Raw genomic sequence first — 17,763 nt, forward strand, 5'->3', positions numbered from 1 at the left:
TGTTTTCATATAACTTGAATGAATGTTGATTCAATTCTTCATGGTCATATGATAGAAATACTTCATTCATCAGCTTGTTGCTCTTACCATCCAAGTATGCCATGTTTGCAGCATATAACCAGTTATAGAACTTTCCAAACACACACACATTCATCATGTTAGCCTTCAACGGATTCAAACCACCTCTGTCTTTTATCTTACTAAACAAGTGACCTACCCTAAGGAAACCTGCTCTATAAGTACCTCCTTGAACTGTAGATTTGGTTTTAGGTTTAACTGCGTAAAAAAAAAACAAAAAAAATGCATTTTAGAACTGCTATTTAGAACAACAAAGGAATGCATAACAAATATAACAACATTGTTTTATATGCATAACCTGTGATGCAGCAAGTCTAAACTATGCATAACATGTTATGCATTGATTTATTAAGGTGCATAACTATTCATGCATTTAATATTGGAACTGAATAATATGTCATGCATTGATTTGTTAAGGTGCATAACTTATTATGCATTTAAAAACACAACCCTGCTTAACTCCTTTTCAATATTGAAAAATGCATAACCGGTCATGCATTCATATATTGGGATGCATAACATGTTATGCATTGATTTATTAAGGTGCATAACTAGTCATGCATTTAATATTGGAACTGAATAATATGTCATGCATTGATTTTTGTTAAGGTGCATAACTGATGCATAACAGGAACATGAAGGAATTCAACGCACCTTGTTTATAGACAACACATTGCTTATTTGTATTATCATCCTCATTATCTGCATCACCCAATACTTCCTTTGGTGCAGCTTTCTTTGCTTTCTTTGCCTTGATTTGCATCTCCTTCAGTGTTTCGACACTATCAATTTCTTCGTGTTCATCTTCAACATCAGAAGGTAAAATCACATTGAGGAGAAAATTATGTTAAACTCGAAGAAGAATAAAGTGATAACTCAAAAAAAATTATGGGTATTCAGGATTAAAAAAAATAAATTCAAAAAAAAACAAAATCAAACAATGACAGATGAAGCTAATGATAAATCTCACCGGGTTTTTTCTGTTTCTTCGACTTCATTTTTCCTTTTTCATCTGAAGCATCAAGAACAAAAATTAAAATCGAAAATCAATAAAATCAAATGTACCGAATGCATGCAAGAATAAGATCGATTAAACTAGTTTAAGTACCTAATTTCTTCTCTTTTGATTTCTGAAGACGTGTTTTTGTCGGTGTTTCATCCATTTTGGTTCTACTGAATTCTAGGGTTAATGTTTTTTAGTGTTTGAAATTGATTTTTAGGGTTTGATCAACTTCAATAATCAATCATCCGTTACAGTGTTTATGGAGGAATAGGAATAGAAAAACGGATGAAGAAAAAATGAGAAGAACGGATGAAGAAAAAATGAGAAGAAGAGAAAACAAATGGTTCCGACCGTTTTTGGGAGTTAATAAAACCGCTGAAGGGTAATTGAGGAACTCTGCACGTTTTTAATGATTTTAAATAATGTTGGGCGCGACTGTAGGGAAAAGTAATTCTGGACCTGACGGTAAGAAAAAAAAAGAATTTTGGGCCTGCGCCTAAGTTCCCCTTCCTACTAATGTTACTAGACTTGCTGCATAGTTGGCCACACCCGCCTAAACATCCTGCAGTTATAAGCGGGCCGCCGATCATCCGGCCCGTTATAGGACCTGGCCGGGTTTGGCAGGTGTGGTGTGGATATATTTTTAATTTTAATTTTTTGTTATAGTACTTTAAAATAAAAGTAAAATAATGAAATACACAATTTAAGTAATCTCGGAGGTCAAGGAAATGTTTGGAAACAATAATGCTACATTCATCGTGAGTGTAACCGGGAGAAATTTCATGGCAGGTCCCAATGTAGCATTACTCCTTCCTGGATAGCACCCCTACTCTACGAAACAAAAAATTATTTATTTTAATTTGTTTTATTTTATTTTTCTCTCCCAAAAAATAGGCAGGAGGATCTAGAACTTTCCTGATAAGCAGAGAAATCATTCAGATGAAGAGAGCTAGAAATGATATCATCCTTAATTACCAAAGTACGCGAAATTCTGTGAAATCATATAACTTCGACCACGGTCAATAACAGAAAATTTTAAGTTGTTCTAACAGAAAAAAGGAATGATAAAAATCTAATCTTCCCAATTGAAACAAAACCTAATGAAAAAGATAAAATAAATCATTCACCACTACATAAATAATACACATATTTCGGATCTAAAACAAATCTGATCCTGAAGATAACTACCTCTTCAAATCAAAAGAAATCTTCTTCTTCTTCTTTATTCAAGTAAGAAAAAAATGATTCCTTTAAAATCCACTACTTGTTCTTCTTATTGATAATACGCTGAAATCAGAAGAAAAGAAAGAGAAATGATGATACTAATTGAAAATAACAAAGGAAATTACACACAAAAATGCTTCTTCATCCATCTGAAGTCTACTTTGGGTTGTAGATCTGAAAAGAGGGCTCTAAAGAAAAACAGTTTAGGCTTTTCTTTCTTAAAAGTGTATATATAGTGGCTTGAACGGCTGGGATGAATAGCTGGGAAGCAATCTACAGATATGATTCTTTTTAAGCGGGTAAGCAGGTAAGGTCGCCCGCTAACCGACACAACTACCAGCTCTACCCGTTGGGCAGATCGAGAGCGAATGCGAGTAAAACAGAGTAGGTCTGGCATAAAAAAAGAAGATAAGACAGGTGAGCTGTATCAACAAGAAACTAAACTCAGTAATCTTAGACTCTAAATGAAAGAATGCATCTAGTAATAAGCTAAATCATAGAATTTATGAATTGAATGGTAACAGGTTCTATATTTTCTAGCGACGAGTCCCACATCCATCACCAACCAATCTCACCACAAACTTCTGTGCTCACACACTTGACATGGATGCAAAACTAGATACAAAGGCTGTTTCAAATTTGATTTTAGTTCCTTATTTCAATTAAAAGCATGGGGTCAAACAGCTTGGGTGGCATATGGTCAAGAGCAACATAAGATAAGACAAACAAGTGATGGAGACACAAACCTGAGCTTGCTTGCATTTGAGGCTGCTATAGTAAGTTGCCTGTTCGATTCAGCTGATGCAACTGGAGCTTGCCAGCTCTATCCTACCCTTAATTGTCATAGAGCACATCACCCATCTGCATTTCAATTAGTATATCAGCTACATATTAATATTAACTGGATTTTTGTGGTACCAATTCACCGGTCTACAGGAAGTGCTAAAGAGAGAATTAGTCACTGTCATCTGCAAGGTTGTGAAAACGCGAATCATAGAATGAATCAAATCGTATATTGAATTAGTCACTGTCACTCGTTTTCTATTTTTAGTAATCAAATCGTATATTGAATCGTGAATAGATTCACGGATGAACTTTAAAACTCTTAATTATAACAATATATATGATTAATTAGTATTAATGTCAAAAACAACAATCATAGAACAACGGTTAGGAACCTAACCAATCATATTTTTTGTTCAAGGTCGTCGGGCCGAATCCCCATCTCATCCTGCACTTCCAGCAGGCATTCCCATGCCAGAAGTTCCAGTCGTATCTCCACCAGTAATCTGCTCAAAGTATCTGGTCTTACTGTTACATGACAGATGAGATGACCACTACCGTCTGACAAAACCAAAGACTCTTAACAACCTTCACGGCACTTGAAAGTGAATCAATAAATCAAAGCAGCAAGAAATCAATCAAACCTTTTCGTCATGCAGATTTACAATTTTGTAAAAACTGATCAACATCTTGAAACGTTTTTGATTGAACATCACTGCAATGAATAATGAAAGGATTTTATTTTTTATAATCTCCTCTAATTGAGAGCAGCTAATGAATCATTGCTGTCATTACATGTATGTGTAGATGTACTTGTGATACAGTGCTAGAGAGCGTGCTAATAAGTTTATTACCTGCTCCATGTGGGGGTGAAAAAGTGTCACGCAGTGGACCGCAACTGCATTAAGCAAGACTCGCTTTCTTGTCTGCATTATTGTTTAAACCCAATGTTAAGAATACAAGCTCCAAATGCTCACTGCCACTGGAACACAGATATTGCATACCACCTTACTACTACAAAAGTCTAGCGCGACCCTTCTGAAATAATGACATTCATAACACTTACCCTGTTACCTAATAGTTAAAAAAAAAAAAAAAAAAAAAAAAGGAACCTAGTGCAGTGAATCAAAATAACTGCAAACTGATACTTTAGAACTGTGAAATAAAACAAATTAGGGCATCGAGAGTCTGACCCCATCATTAAGATAGATGGAAGTATTCCCGCGAAGAATTGCGGTGCTTGTTCTGTTTCTTCATCCACCTGTACGACTAGCAAATCGTAACCTACAATAAAGACTAAGCTAAGGTACTCAAAAAGATGCAAACGTGAACTTATTAATAGATAAATTCACCGCCTGTAACTTCAAAAGATAAGTCCGCAAAAATCCCTCATTCTACATAAGTCTGTAAGTAGGAAATAATGTTACTTGAAGTAAACTCGATGAAAGGTTTAGCTAATTTTCAGTTAATAACTCTTACACCTAAGCAGTACCTCTATTGTTTATTTACTATCAGACTACTCTTGCGCCACTTTATACTTAATGGCAACTGCAAGATAAAACTTAGCTTATATAAAGACAACTCTCTTTATTGATGTTTAGAAAATCTCTCAAAACTAAACACAAGCTCTAATCTTGCTCATATGATCAACCACAACTTTGGTGATCATATATATATAGAACTATGAATTCCTTTTCCTAGTCCTATTACCTTATTACATGTCTTTCCTTTTCTTAGAACTAGATGACTTCTAATTCCCTTAGTATTACATCAATTTCCTAATCTTGACCTAACCAGCTTGTTAGTAACTTCTATGTTGAAGTTTAACCAACAATACTAACATAAAAATAAGTAGATTGTATCCATACCTCGGGTGCCAAAATTAGCATCGCCTTTAGTGTCAGTTCCTAAAGAACAGCTGATGTATCAGAAAACCCAGTGGCAACGTGAAAATAAACCTAATGGCGAGCAACATCAAGCCCGTGTAGAATTTCCAATCAGATGGTACAATAGCATCATGTATATGAATTTCCACTCAACAATCCGCATGAAGAATTTCCCTTAGTATTTAAGGAACTACCAACATTAACCACGTACTTGCTCATCTATAACTTGAGAAGATAATGACTCTCCATATTGATCGATATATTGTAGAAAGCCTACTCGAATAGCAGTCATTTGAGGCAAATAGTTTCACAATAGTTGGAAATCTAATATCTGTTAAAAAAGAAGGAAGCCTTAGAACCATCCATGGTGAAAAGAGATGGACAAAAAAAAAAAGGAAAGAATGTGATCTTTGTTAATAACGAACATAGAATATCAGATTCGTCAAAAGCATATGACCTTAGCAGTGATATCATCAGGAGACAACCATGAAGGTCATTTTCAGTAAGCAGTCAAGGCAGGAGCAGCAGCTGAGCCAGGTTCTAGTGCAGATGCTAATAAAGGAAGTAACTGCAGAACCATACGACAAAGCGTCGGTCAGATAATAGAAACTTACAAGAAAATAGCAGGAAATGTACGAAAAAGACACAAGGTTAGGTGCAAATGTTCAACGCATGAATTTTTCAGAACAATTGGGCGAGGAAGCTGCTCCGCCAAATTTGGAAGTTTATGGAAGAAGGTATCTTTCTCAAACCTATCTTTCAAATTTAAGATTTCCATGAATTGGATTGTAACCATATATCAGTGCGGAGTCGAGAAAGCAAAAACATGCTGGTCAAGATTCTAATTCCATCGATCTCTTCTTCTTTTTCTTCTTCTTCTTCTACTTCTTCGTTATTCTCAGTGTTTTCATTATTCTCTTCTTCTTCTTGATTACCATCATTGTTTCCATTGGTATTGAGGATTATGGGTCCTTCGCATTCATCAATTACTTGACCCCATCTCATGTGAAACATTCCTGGATCCCTACTTGGTCCATCATTAGTTTCTTTCCAGTTCCAGTTTGCTTTTTCATCGAATACCACATCTCGACTCACTATTACTCTTTTCTTTGTTGGATTGAATAATCTGTAAGCTTTGAATCTGTCAAATGCTTCACTCTTTTCTTTCATAAGAATAGACCACATATATCTTGAGAAGTCATCTATAATAACAAATATGTATTTGTTATTTGCAAGGGTTTGTGGTGTAATAGGACCACATAAATCAGCATGAAGAAGCTCTAATGGCTTTGAGGCTATGAATGTTGTTTCTTTTGGAAAACCTTGACGCGTTTGTTTCCCAACTAAACATGATTCACAGATCCTTGATTCATCATTTATCTGTGGTAGCCCTCGAACCATCTTGTTCTGAGACATAGTTTTTAAGGTTCTGAAACTTAAGTGTCCTGGTTTATCACATCTGTAACAAATATTGTTTGATCTATCCTTCTTTTCTTTCCCTTGGTTTTGATCATTCTGACTTGTTGTTCTATCTTGTGAGTTAAACCTTCCTCCCCTTCCTCGGCCTCTGTTTCCTCTACCACCTCTTCCACGACCTCTTCCTCTTGTCGCAGAGTTTTGTTGGTAAGAGTTTGTGTACAAGAGTTTTCCTTGAGTTTCTTCATTGTTTTCTTCATCAAGGATTCTTTCTTCATATGCTTTCAATCTTCCAATTATATCTTCATAGGTAGTCTTCTTTAAATCTAAGACTTGTTCGAGAGAAGCTATAATATGAATATACTTGGATCTTGGTAAACTATTGAGAAACTTCTTTACCAGTTTATCTTCATCAATGGATTGTCCAAGTGACGCAGCTTTTGAGGCTATCTCTGATAGCTTTCCTGCAAAGCTATCAATAGTATCAGTGTGTTTCATCTTCACTCTTTCAAATTCAGACATTAAGGTTTGCAGACGGGCTTCTTTAACTCGATCAGCTCCGAGATTACGTGCCTTTATTGCATCCCAAATTTTCTTTGAAGTTTCTTGTTCACCAACTTGTAGAACAAGACATTCTGGTATTGCTTGAAAGAGTAATCCAATAGCAACATTGTTTTTGTCTGGGTCCAATGTACCAGGATCAATTATTTCCCAAACTTTGTAGATTTTCATCAGTACCTTCATTCTCATGGCCCATACTGTGTAGTTTGTGGCGTTGATGATTGGAACTTGTATTGATGGTGGCGTGAACTGTTTTGCACCCACAATGGTTGTTTCGTTTTCCATGGCTCAGAAACAAGCTCTGATACCAATTAATGGCAACTGCAAGATGAAACTTAGCTTATATAAAGACAACTCTCTTTATTGATGTTTAGAAAATCTCTCAAAACTAAACACAAGCTCTAATCTTGCTCATATGATCAACCACAACTTTGGTGATCATATATATATAGAACTATGAATTCCTTTTCCTAGTCCTATTACCTTATTACATGTCTTTCCTTTTCTTAGAACTTAACTAGCTCCTAATTCTTAGAACTTCATGTATTTCCTATTCTTATCCTAACCAACTTGTTAGTGATTTCTATATTGAAGATTAACCAACACTGCTTTGAGCAATGTAAATAGTGATTTATCAATGATTTCTCCTTCTATCAAGGTCAACTCTTTCAAATCATAAAAGACGGGTAGGATGTTTACCCAGTCATCCATGATGGAGAGAGCCTGTTCATTATCACAAGGCAATTACAGCAAGTATGTATAAAGAAAGAACAATACCTCAAAGGTTTCAGTATGTATTACTAGCTTTTGAACGTGTGCAAGCGTTCGAATAAACTTTCTTGCTGCTGCACCATAACCTATCCTTTGCTCCATTGGTACCGTACATCATACTTACAAAAGAGAACTTCTGCAGATTCTAGTGTTTGAAAGCTGGAAAGAATATATTCCTTTGCCACACGACCACAATAGGTAAGTGATACTAGATTTGGTGCATTAATTTTGAAAGCACAGTCTTGTAAACCATCCTCATCCCATGTGTAAACTTTCAAGAGTTTCAGTGTAGGAATTGAGATACAGAAATTCCTCATATCAGACAAACTGCAGTCTTCCAAACTCAAATTTTCAAGGACAGGGCAATTAGAAAAGTGTTGCGCATTCCAACAATCACCCGGCAAATCGAACTCCACCGAGCCTAAGGCTCTTGAGTTTTGGAAAAGCGAAACTTCTTGGAAGAGTGGTACCATTGAATACAGAAACCTTCAATTTAATCAATGATTTACATGTAAAAAGAGATAAAGGGATAAAAAAAATATTTATCTAGCCTGGGTTCAAGCTCTTCGACATTATGCATTGTTACATTTTCGATCCATGAATGAACCCGAGATGCAGTCATGTGTTTATTCGTCTGGAGATGGAATTTTTGAATATTTGACCCATCATGAAGAAGCAGCGTTCTATCCACAAAATTCATGAACTTATTGGTTCCGGTTTCGGACATTTAATAATGAAACCCTAAGGTAAAAACAAGAGTGGGGATAGAGGTCCATATGCACTTCCATCTTTTAGATAATAGTAGAGAAGTACGAGCAACACACTTGATATCATCAATGAAAGAGAGGATATGATGAAGAAGTGAGTCAGGTAATTCGCCCAATCGCCTCACCAATGTTTTCTTGTCCCTTACGTGATAACTTTATTCTATTCAAATCCATGGGGATTCATGTACAAAAGATGTAAAGGTGCGAAAGGGATCTCAACGAGTATATATATCTTACTAACAAAAAAATATTCACCACCTTAAAGTTTTCGCAAATTATGATCACGGATGAGTGAGTGCCGAGTACTATACTGAAAATGCGCACACTTGGTATAGAACTTCCAAAAGGTTTGGTATACTCACAATTACTAGAAAAACAAAGATAATCAGTAAACAATAAATTACACCAAAATTAAACTGGACATTGTTTTGACATATTGTATTGCCGGCTATTGGCCTATGAATAAGAAGCTTGATGGGTTTTTTCAGTGTTCGGATGCTTGAGGAAGACTGGACATATGGAGGGTGGGTTTGGCCATCGTGCAAAAACAATTAACTGGAGGGTCACAAATCACCAGAAAAATTTGATAACGTGCTCAAATATTTTGACCCAGTGAACCGGAATTGTGTGGTTTTCATAAGTGAGAGCTGCTGTTCCGAACAGCCTGTTCGGCCTCTATAAGACTGGAGACGGAGCTTTTGAACTTTATTTTGCAACCGTTGTTTTTACCTTTCTTCTCATCATTAACCCAGTGACTGATTAATGATTGTTGAGTTATGTTGCTGTCCTTGTTCTTTCTTATGTATCCTTCACGGGGAACTAAATTGATTTCAATCACAAAGTTAATCTTTCTTTGTTTTGGAATGTACAATCTTAGAAAGAATGATGGTAAATTCAGTAAAGTAAAATCTTAATAAAAATAGATGGTAATATCTTGAAAATATATTTTCATTCTCACACCGGAGTTGTTTGTGATCTCTTAGAGAACCTCACTTGTCTATCTAAAGAAAAAAAAATGTAGCCTAAGCCAAAGAAGAAACAACTGAAAAAAAAATAACTAGTAACTGCCTTACATTAAATTCTACCAGATAAATTATGTAGAGAATTCAGTGAGTAGCTAACTCTTTAACGAAGGAATCACTGTTGGCTTTGGTGTGATCAATATTGGTGGTAACGTGTAGTTTCTCAGCTTCGTTGGAATAGGACAACCATGTAGAGCTTCATGTGTTAGAGTAGCAATGTTGTAGGCAAGGCAGCAGCTTCTATCGACAATGATGATAACATTTCGATCCACCGGACTTATATATATTCCCTCAATTTCGGATGATGATGGTCTGTAACCCTTCAATTCAACATTCTTATGCACCATTTGCAATTTTAATCCTCCATCAGCGTAGTCATCCTCCAGCTGCCACACATTGAGCAAAACTTTATATGGTGTTCGGCGGTTGTGGATATCGAAGATAATGATATGACCGTAGTAGATGGATCCTTCCGACTCCCCCAAAAACCTACACGTATGTTTTATAGATACATCACTCATTCTAGGAATACCAATTGACCTGCATCGATCACCACTGTTTTCTAGACTATATGCTATCAAGTACAAGTAATTTTCATCACTCCCTCTTACTTCAGCCTTCCGATACAAGACACCATGACGGATAACTATTTCAGAAAAATCATTCACTAGTTCGGGTATATCAGGAACTCTTGACGTTATCCATTCGCCGGTGTCACAAGAAAAGATTTCGAACCTGAGGTCAAAGCTGTTACCGGCGGTATAATAATAGATAAAAAGCTAGAACACGTATTGTTTGGGAGAGAGCACAACTATAAGAGGAGAACACGAACTTGAATAGAAGACGTTTTATTGATATAACTTGTGTATGCAATTGATCTTTACAAGATACATATATATATATATATATATATACTAACTCTTCCTTGAACTCCAAGATAGGATGAATTCCAAAACTAGAACAATTTCCTAAAATACAAAAGACTTCCAAACCTAGAATAGTTTCCTAAAAATACAAAAAACTTCCTTAACAAGATATACGTGTGTTAGGCAACACACACGTATTGTATGCCTTAACACCCTCCCGCAAGCGTAACGGGTGATCTTGAACCGTTAGGTTGAACCTTAATAGAGAAAACCGATCTTTAGACAAAGCTTTTGTAAAAATGTCGGCAATTTGATCCTTAGAAGATATAAACCGAACATCAAGAAGTTTCAAAGCAACCTGATCACGCACAAAATGATAATCAATCTCAATGTGTTTCGTCCTTGCATGAAATATAGGATTAACAGTAAGATATGTGGCACCAAGATTATCACACCATAGAACTGGAGGTGATTGAGTAGAAACATGAAGTTCGGATAGAAGTGATTGAATCCACATAATTTCAGCAGTAGCAATAGCAAGACCTCTATATTTTGCTTCAGTACTAGAACGTGACACAGTTTTCTGTTTACGAGCACTCCAAGATATAATATTACCACCCAAGAATACACAATAACCACTGGTTGAACGTCGATCTTCAAGAGAACCAGCCCAATCGGAATCAGTATATGCGCTAAAGGATAATTGTAGAGAAGAAGATGGCCGAAGAAGAATACCAAACGTAGATGTTTCTTTAAGATAACGAAGTATACTCTTTACTAAGCCCCAGTGAAACTCAGTGGATGCATGCATAAATTGACAAACCTTTGTAACATCATATGCTAGATCCGGACGAGTAAAAGTCAAATATTGTAAAGCTCCAACAATACTACGATATTCAGTAGCATCAGTCAACAAGGTACTGTGATCAGAAGACATGTCCCCAGAAGTACTAAGTGGAGTGTGAATAGGCTTAACACCATCCATTTTCGCACGAATAAGGAGATCATGAGCATACCTTTATTGAGAGAGAAACAAACCAGAGGATGTACGAACTGATTCAATGCCAAGAAAGTAAGACAAGAAGCCAAGATCTTTGATTGCGAATTCTTGTTGTAGACGATCAATGATAGACTTAATACTTGTAGAGTTAGAACCTGTAACAATAATATCATCCACATAGACTAGTAAATAGATAGTACCAAGAGAGCCGTTATAGAGAAATAAGGACGAGTCACACTTCGAAGTGACAAAACCAATTTGCAACAAAAAGGTACTAAGCCTGTGATACCACGCACGGGGAGCTTGTTTGAGACCATAAAGAGAACGATGCAACTTGCAGACATGCGTAGGAAAATGAAAATCTACGTAGCCCGGTGGATGTTTCATATACACCTCTTCTTGAAGTTCTCCATGTAAAAAGGCATTTTGCACATCAAGTTGATAAATTGGCCAATTGGAATACAAAGCCAATGTAAGAATAAGACGAATAGTACATGGTTTAACAACCAGACTAAATGTTTCAGAATAGTCAATACCCTCTTGTTGATTATAGCCTTTTGCAACTAATCGTGATTTTCGACGTGCAATCGTACCATCTGGATTGCGTTTAATACGAAACACCCATTTACATCCAATAACGTTCATAGAAGAATTATATGGTACTAACGACCACGTACCATTCCGAAGTAGCGCATTAATCTCATCATCGGAAGACATACGCCACTGGGGATCTTTATGAACCTGTGAAATACAAGTAGGTTCGAGAAGAGAATCACATACCAATGCATATTTGGAATTTGGTTTAAACACACCATCTTTAGACCTTGTCACCATTGGATGAGTGTCAGAAACAGAAGACGGAGACTGCAGACGAAGAACTGGGGAAGAAAAATCAGTGGCGGCTGAATGGGACATAATAATGGGAACTGTCGGCGGCTGTGACGACTCAGAAACATTATGGCTGACAGCTGATGATTGGTTTTGTTGGATAATAATTGGTGCTGGCGGCTGTGGTGGCTGAGGATCATCATTACTGTCGGCTAATGATTGACGATGTTGGCTAATGATTGCTGGAGATGGCTGATGATTGCTGACGGCGGAGAACTGCTGGCGATTAATGATTGCTGACGGTTGATGATTACTGACAGTTGATGATTGGTCTTTGGAAGAAGACGGCACGGAAGCAGTAGACAGAAGAGAAGGCAGAGAAAGATTTACGGGAGAGAAAAGGGAGTAGAAAAAGGTACCTGTGAAGTCGTCGACGCCGGAGAAGGCTGTGCTGTGGCGGAAAAAGGAAAAGTGGTCTCATCAAAAACAACATGACGACTAACATAAATCCGACCTGTAGGAATATGAAGACACTTATAGCCTTTTTGAGAAGGACTATAACCAATAAAAACACAAGGAGAAGAAAGAGGCTCCATTTTATGAGATCTATATGGACGTAAGTATGGATAGCACAAGCAACCAAACACCCGAAGTAAAGTGTAATCTGGTGAAAGACAAAAAAGAAGTTCATACGGAGAGGAGTTATGAATGGAAGTAGACGGAACACGATTCATTAGAAAACAAGCGGTGTAAAAAGAGTCGTACCAATATGAGGATGCTATAGAAGCCATGTTTAGGATTGTAAGACCAGTTTCACGAATATGACGATGACGTCGTTCGACTAAACCATTTTGTTCAGAAGTATGTGGACATGAAAATCGATGAAAAATACCCAGTTGTTGAAGATGCGGAGTAAGTTTTCGATAATCCAGTGCGTTGTCTGATTGGAAGATTTTGATTTTTTGATTGAAGAGATTTTCAACATGCTTTTGAAACAAAAAGAATATTGAAAAGACATCAGATTTCTGAGACATAGGAAACATCCAAGTAAAGCGATTAAAGGCATCAATAAAGATGACATAGTATTTATATCCTTCATTATATAAAATATGAGAAGGTCCCCAAACATCAAAGACAATTAAATCTAATGGATGCAAATAAGTAGTTTTACTAGAAGGAAAATGGAGTTTATGACTCCGATGTTCATGGCAAAAGGAACAAAACTTAAAAGTCTGACTAGAAACCGGAAGAGAAAACTGGGAAACAACCTTACGCACTGTGCGTATCATTGGATGTCCTAATCTAGAGTGCCAATCTTGTAAGGTAGCACGCTCTCCTACGTAGGATTTAGAATATTGAGACGAATCATCAAGTTGATAGAGACCACCCCTCCTACTTCCACGAAGAAGAACCTTCCCGGTATATCGATCCTTCACAAGACAAAAAGTTGGATGAAATTCAAATAAGACATTATTGTCAGTAGTAAACCGAGAAATAGACAGAAGATTATGAGAAATTTTTGGTGCATGAAGAACATTACGAAGCCACAACTTACGGTTGGGAGTTCCCAAAACAGGGGATCCAACATTAGAGATTGGAATAGAAGAGCCATTACCCATTTGAATTTTATCCGGACCAGTATATTCATTAGAAAATTGGAGACGAGAAAGATCATTGGTTATATGATCTGTAGCACCACTATCAGGAGTCCACGGAGGTGTATATAACAAACCAGTTTGAGCAGCATAAGCACGAGGAGCAGAGGTAGGTGGCTGACGTCGAGGAGGACGAAACGAGCGATCGAAACGATTCCAACAGTCATTAGCTGCATGATTCTTGCGAACACATAGTTGACAGGGAAGACGCACATCTGTGCGTGAGTTGTAAGGTTGTGCTGGGCCGAGAAGAGAGGAATGATTCGAAGTGTTGGAAGCAGCTGGACGAGCTGGGCTTGACAGGGAGGAGAATTGCTGGGACGAAGATGGACTGGACCGAGTAGGAGGACGTGAAAAATTGAAAGAAGCTGGACGAGAGAAGCTGGAAGCAGCTGAACGAGTTGGGCCGGATGCTGCAACGTTAGCTACAGGCTGAGAATGCAGTGACTTTGCTTGGTTCTCAATACGAAGTTCATACGTGAGAAGATAGGTGATAAAATCCTCTAGTTTCATGGCTCCCATGGAAGTTGTAAGAGAGGTATCAATGTCATCATATGCAGTATCTAGGCCGGCAAGAATGCAGTGACGTAATTCAGACTCAGTGACAACAGTATCGGCAGCTGCAAGGTTGTCAACGATATTGCGAGCTCGATCAATATAATCTCGCATAGAAAGAGATCCTTTGCGTAAATCCCGAAGTTCACATTGAAATTGATGGATATGAGCATCTGATTTTGAAGAAAAGAGAGATTCAAGAGAGTACCAAACAACATGAGAACTTTGGAGACGATGAACTTGTCGAAGAACAGCAGGAGTTAGCGAGGAAAAAATCCAGCCAAGAAGAATACGGTCTTGCTTTATCCAAGGAGCATATGCCGGATTGGGTGTATCACTTTTGGGAAGAGTTGGAGACGGACGAGGATTGTCACCGGTGACAAAACTATCGAGTTCATAACCTTGAAGATATGGGAGAAACTGAGCACGCCAGAGGGAGTAATTGGTGTCATCAAGTTTGACAGTGATGATGTGATGAGGTTGAGAAAATATAGAGGAAGCCATCATTGATTGAGAGGAGTTGAGTATGGTTGAAAGGACAAAGGAAGAAGTAGATGCAGCGGAAGACATAGAATCAATGCTCTGATACCAAGCTAGAACACGTATTGTTTGGGAGAGAGCACAACTATAATAGGAGAACAAGGAGTTGAATAGAAGACGTTTTATTGATATAACTTGTGTATAATTGATCTTTACAAGATACATATATATATACTAACTCTTCCTTGAACTCCAAGATAGGATGAATTCCAAAACTAGAACAATTTCCTAAAATACAAAAGACTTCCAAACCTAGAATAGTTTCCTAAAAATACAAAAGACTTCCTTAACAAGATATACGTGTGTTAGGAAACACACACGTATTGTATGCCTTAACATAAAAACCACCTTGTAGTTACATGTAGTATTACATACCAATTTGATGCCCTGGGGATAATAGTGTTGATAACCATTACATGGTCGACGAGTAAGTGAGGCCCATTGTTTTGTCAGGGGATTGCATATGTAGAACCTAGTATCGATATCATCTGCATCTTTTGCTGAAGGAAATTCAACTAATGGATGTGCTGAATAAAGTACTAAACCACTACTACATGAATCTAAGAGGCATACATTATCTAGGTTTTGATTTCTTATTGGATAGGTATCTAGAAGGAATTCAAAGGATAGTCGAGATTGGTATATTAAGGTAAGTAAAAGAAGAAGAGAAGAAGAGGGTTAAGAAGAACTGCGTTCTGTATATTGAATACGTTTTTTATATGTATTTACACAAAGCATTGGTAACCTATTTATACAAACGGACTTTGTAGAAATCTAAACATGTAAAGACTTGAGATACAAGTATTGCCTAATATTTACTTTTCCTAAAATACAAGACTTTCTGTGTATAGAAAAGTTCTAGGACATTACGTGACTGATGATGCTCTAACACCCTCTCGCAAGCGCAATGGATCATCTTGAACCGTTAGCTTGAGCCTCAAAGAAGCAAACCGGTCTCTGGAAAGTGGTTTGGTAAATATATCAATTTACAAGGTCATTTCAGGTATCGGTGAAATCATCTTACAAGGTCATTTCAGGTCAATTTGAGTATATTCAAAACCCTAGTTTAGTTAATCTCACATATAAATCCCTTTGAAAACTGAAAATTCTCCCAAAGGTTCAACTATTCATTTGGAAGTGTCATGAGGGTATCTTACCTTCTAAGACTAATGTTTTTAAGTTCAGTTATGGTCATGATAAAAACTGTAGCATGTGTAATTCTGACACTCTTGAGACTGCTGAACACATTATCTTACATTGTCCATTTGCTAGGGAAGTGTGGTCTCTTACTCCCTATAAAGACCAGATTGCTCACGATGCTAATTTGAATATATCTATGACTGAATGGGTTTCGAAGTGGCTTTCTGATTCGTCTCTGAAAGATATAGTAGTGGATGTTTTTACCATCGCATGGTGTATTTGGAGAGATAGATGACCTTTCATTTTTCAGGATAAATCTCTTAATTATCATACTAATGCTAGGACAGGGCTAAAATTAGTGAATGACACTGCACAATACCCCAATAGTGTCGTTACTCTAACTGATTCTACACCTGTGCAACCTGATGGTATGGACTATAGTGCTGTCACTTGTAACTTACCTGTGGATGGTACAATTGTTTATTGTGATGCTTCTTTTGATAAACATACTAATCTTTCTGGAATTGGACTGATAATGAACGATGTTGCAAGGAAATTCCTTGGGTTCAAGACCATCTCAGGCGTAGCGAGAAACGCCGAAGAAGCTGAAATACTTGCTGTCTTAGAAGCCATACTCTGGGCAAAGGCGCAAGGAAAGAGCGATGTCTGCCTTATTAGTGATGCGAAAGTAGTTTTAGATTGCTTAAATTTCAATAATAACCAATTAAGTTGGTTTAACAACTCTATTTTAGATGATTGTAGGTCCTTTACAGATTCTTTTAGTTCTATTAGATTTGAATTCTTAAACAGAAGTTTTACACATTTGGCTGATGTTGCTGCCAAACATTGTAGAACTTTCAGGATCAATGGGGAATGGTTTGGAATGAAGCCGAATTTCCTCTCTTTAAACAATTTTAATTCAATTCTAATCTAATGAATTTTCTTTTTTAGCAAAAAAAAAAAAAAAAAAAAAACAACCAATAAATCTGCATCCCGTTTTACGCAGGATTACTACATGAGGTGATGCTCTGATCCAAGAAGTGCAAAAACACAACAACATCCCTCTTTTGGTGCCTACCTTTTAAGGCTTTTTAGTTTACTCCAACATCTAACAATTTTATTTTGCTCTATATGTAAAGCAATATTTAATTATCTATGTTGTCACTTGTCAAGTGTAACTTACCATCAAACATACACTACCACGGTCACTGGGGGGTGCGACTTTGTGCAACCCTATTAACCCGGGGTGCACGTTACCCCTTTTCCTGTAGGCCATGTTTCTAACCCTGGTTATCTAATTCTATCAAAAAAAAATTGTTTATAATTTTTGATATTACGAGGAGACATGCACATCCACTAGTCCAGAAGAAGTCATAAATCACGTTTTTAAATGACAAATTAATTGTGTGATTTGAGTATTACAAACAATCTATGTCATATAATATAAAAATAGTGGGACCCATTATATAACGCAAAAAAATTGTTATTCTCAAATGTGATAAATTTATAGGTGCGTGATTTTTCAAAAACCATTAAATCACGGATTAAATTTGTTGGATATTGTAAGTTATAATACGCCCCACTAATATTCTGTTGCGCACCATAAAAATGGCTAACCAGTGGCTTAGCATAGACACCAGCTTACTTACCAAAGGTCTATAGAGCCAT

The 17,763-nt window shown here is 36.9% G+C and overlaps 2 protein-coding genes across 2 annotated transcripts; one reads left to right on the forward strand and one right to left on the reverse strand.

Moving 5' to 3' along the window:
* Window positions 1-5,473: 5,473 nt before the first annotated feature.
* On the reverse strand, window positions 5,474-8,195 carry LOC113331392 (F-box/LRR-repeat protein At3g26922-like). Its single transcript, XM_026578100.1, has 3 exons — window positions 7,836-8,195; window positions 7,651-7,674; window positions 5,474-5,542 (listed from the first exon to the last, which is right to left on the reverse strand). The coding sequence occupies exons 1-3, from the start codon at window positions 8,193-8,195 to the stop codon at window positions 5,474-5,476; spliced, it is 453 nt and encodes a 150-aa protein (XP_026433885.1).
* A 7,278-nt stretch (window positions 8,196-15,473) lies between these two features.
* LOC113331393 lies at window positions 15,474-17,029 on the forward strand. Its single transcript, XM_026578101.1, has 3 exons — window positions 15,474-15,604; window positions 16,165-16,351; window positions 16,406-17,029. The coding sequence occupies exons 1-3, from the start codon at window positions 15,474-15,476 to the stop codon at window positions 17,027-17,029; spliced, it is 942 nt and encodes a 313-aa protein (XP_026433886.1).
* The last annotated feature ends 734 nt before the right edge of the window (window positions 17,030-17,763 follow it).

This window comes from Papaver somniferum, unplaced genomic scaffold (genome assembly GCF_003573695.1).
Source record: "Papaver somniferum cultivar HN1 unplaced genomic scaffold, ASM357369v1 unplaced-scaffold_125, whole genome shotgun sequence".
NCBI classification, from domain to species: domain Eukaryota; kingdom Viridiplantae; phylum Streptophyta; class Magnoliopsida; order Ranunculales; family Papaveraceae; genus Papaver; species Papaver somniferum.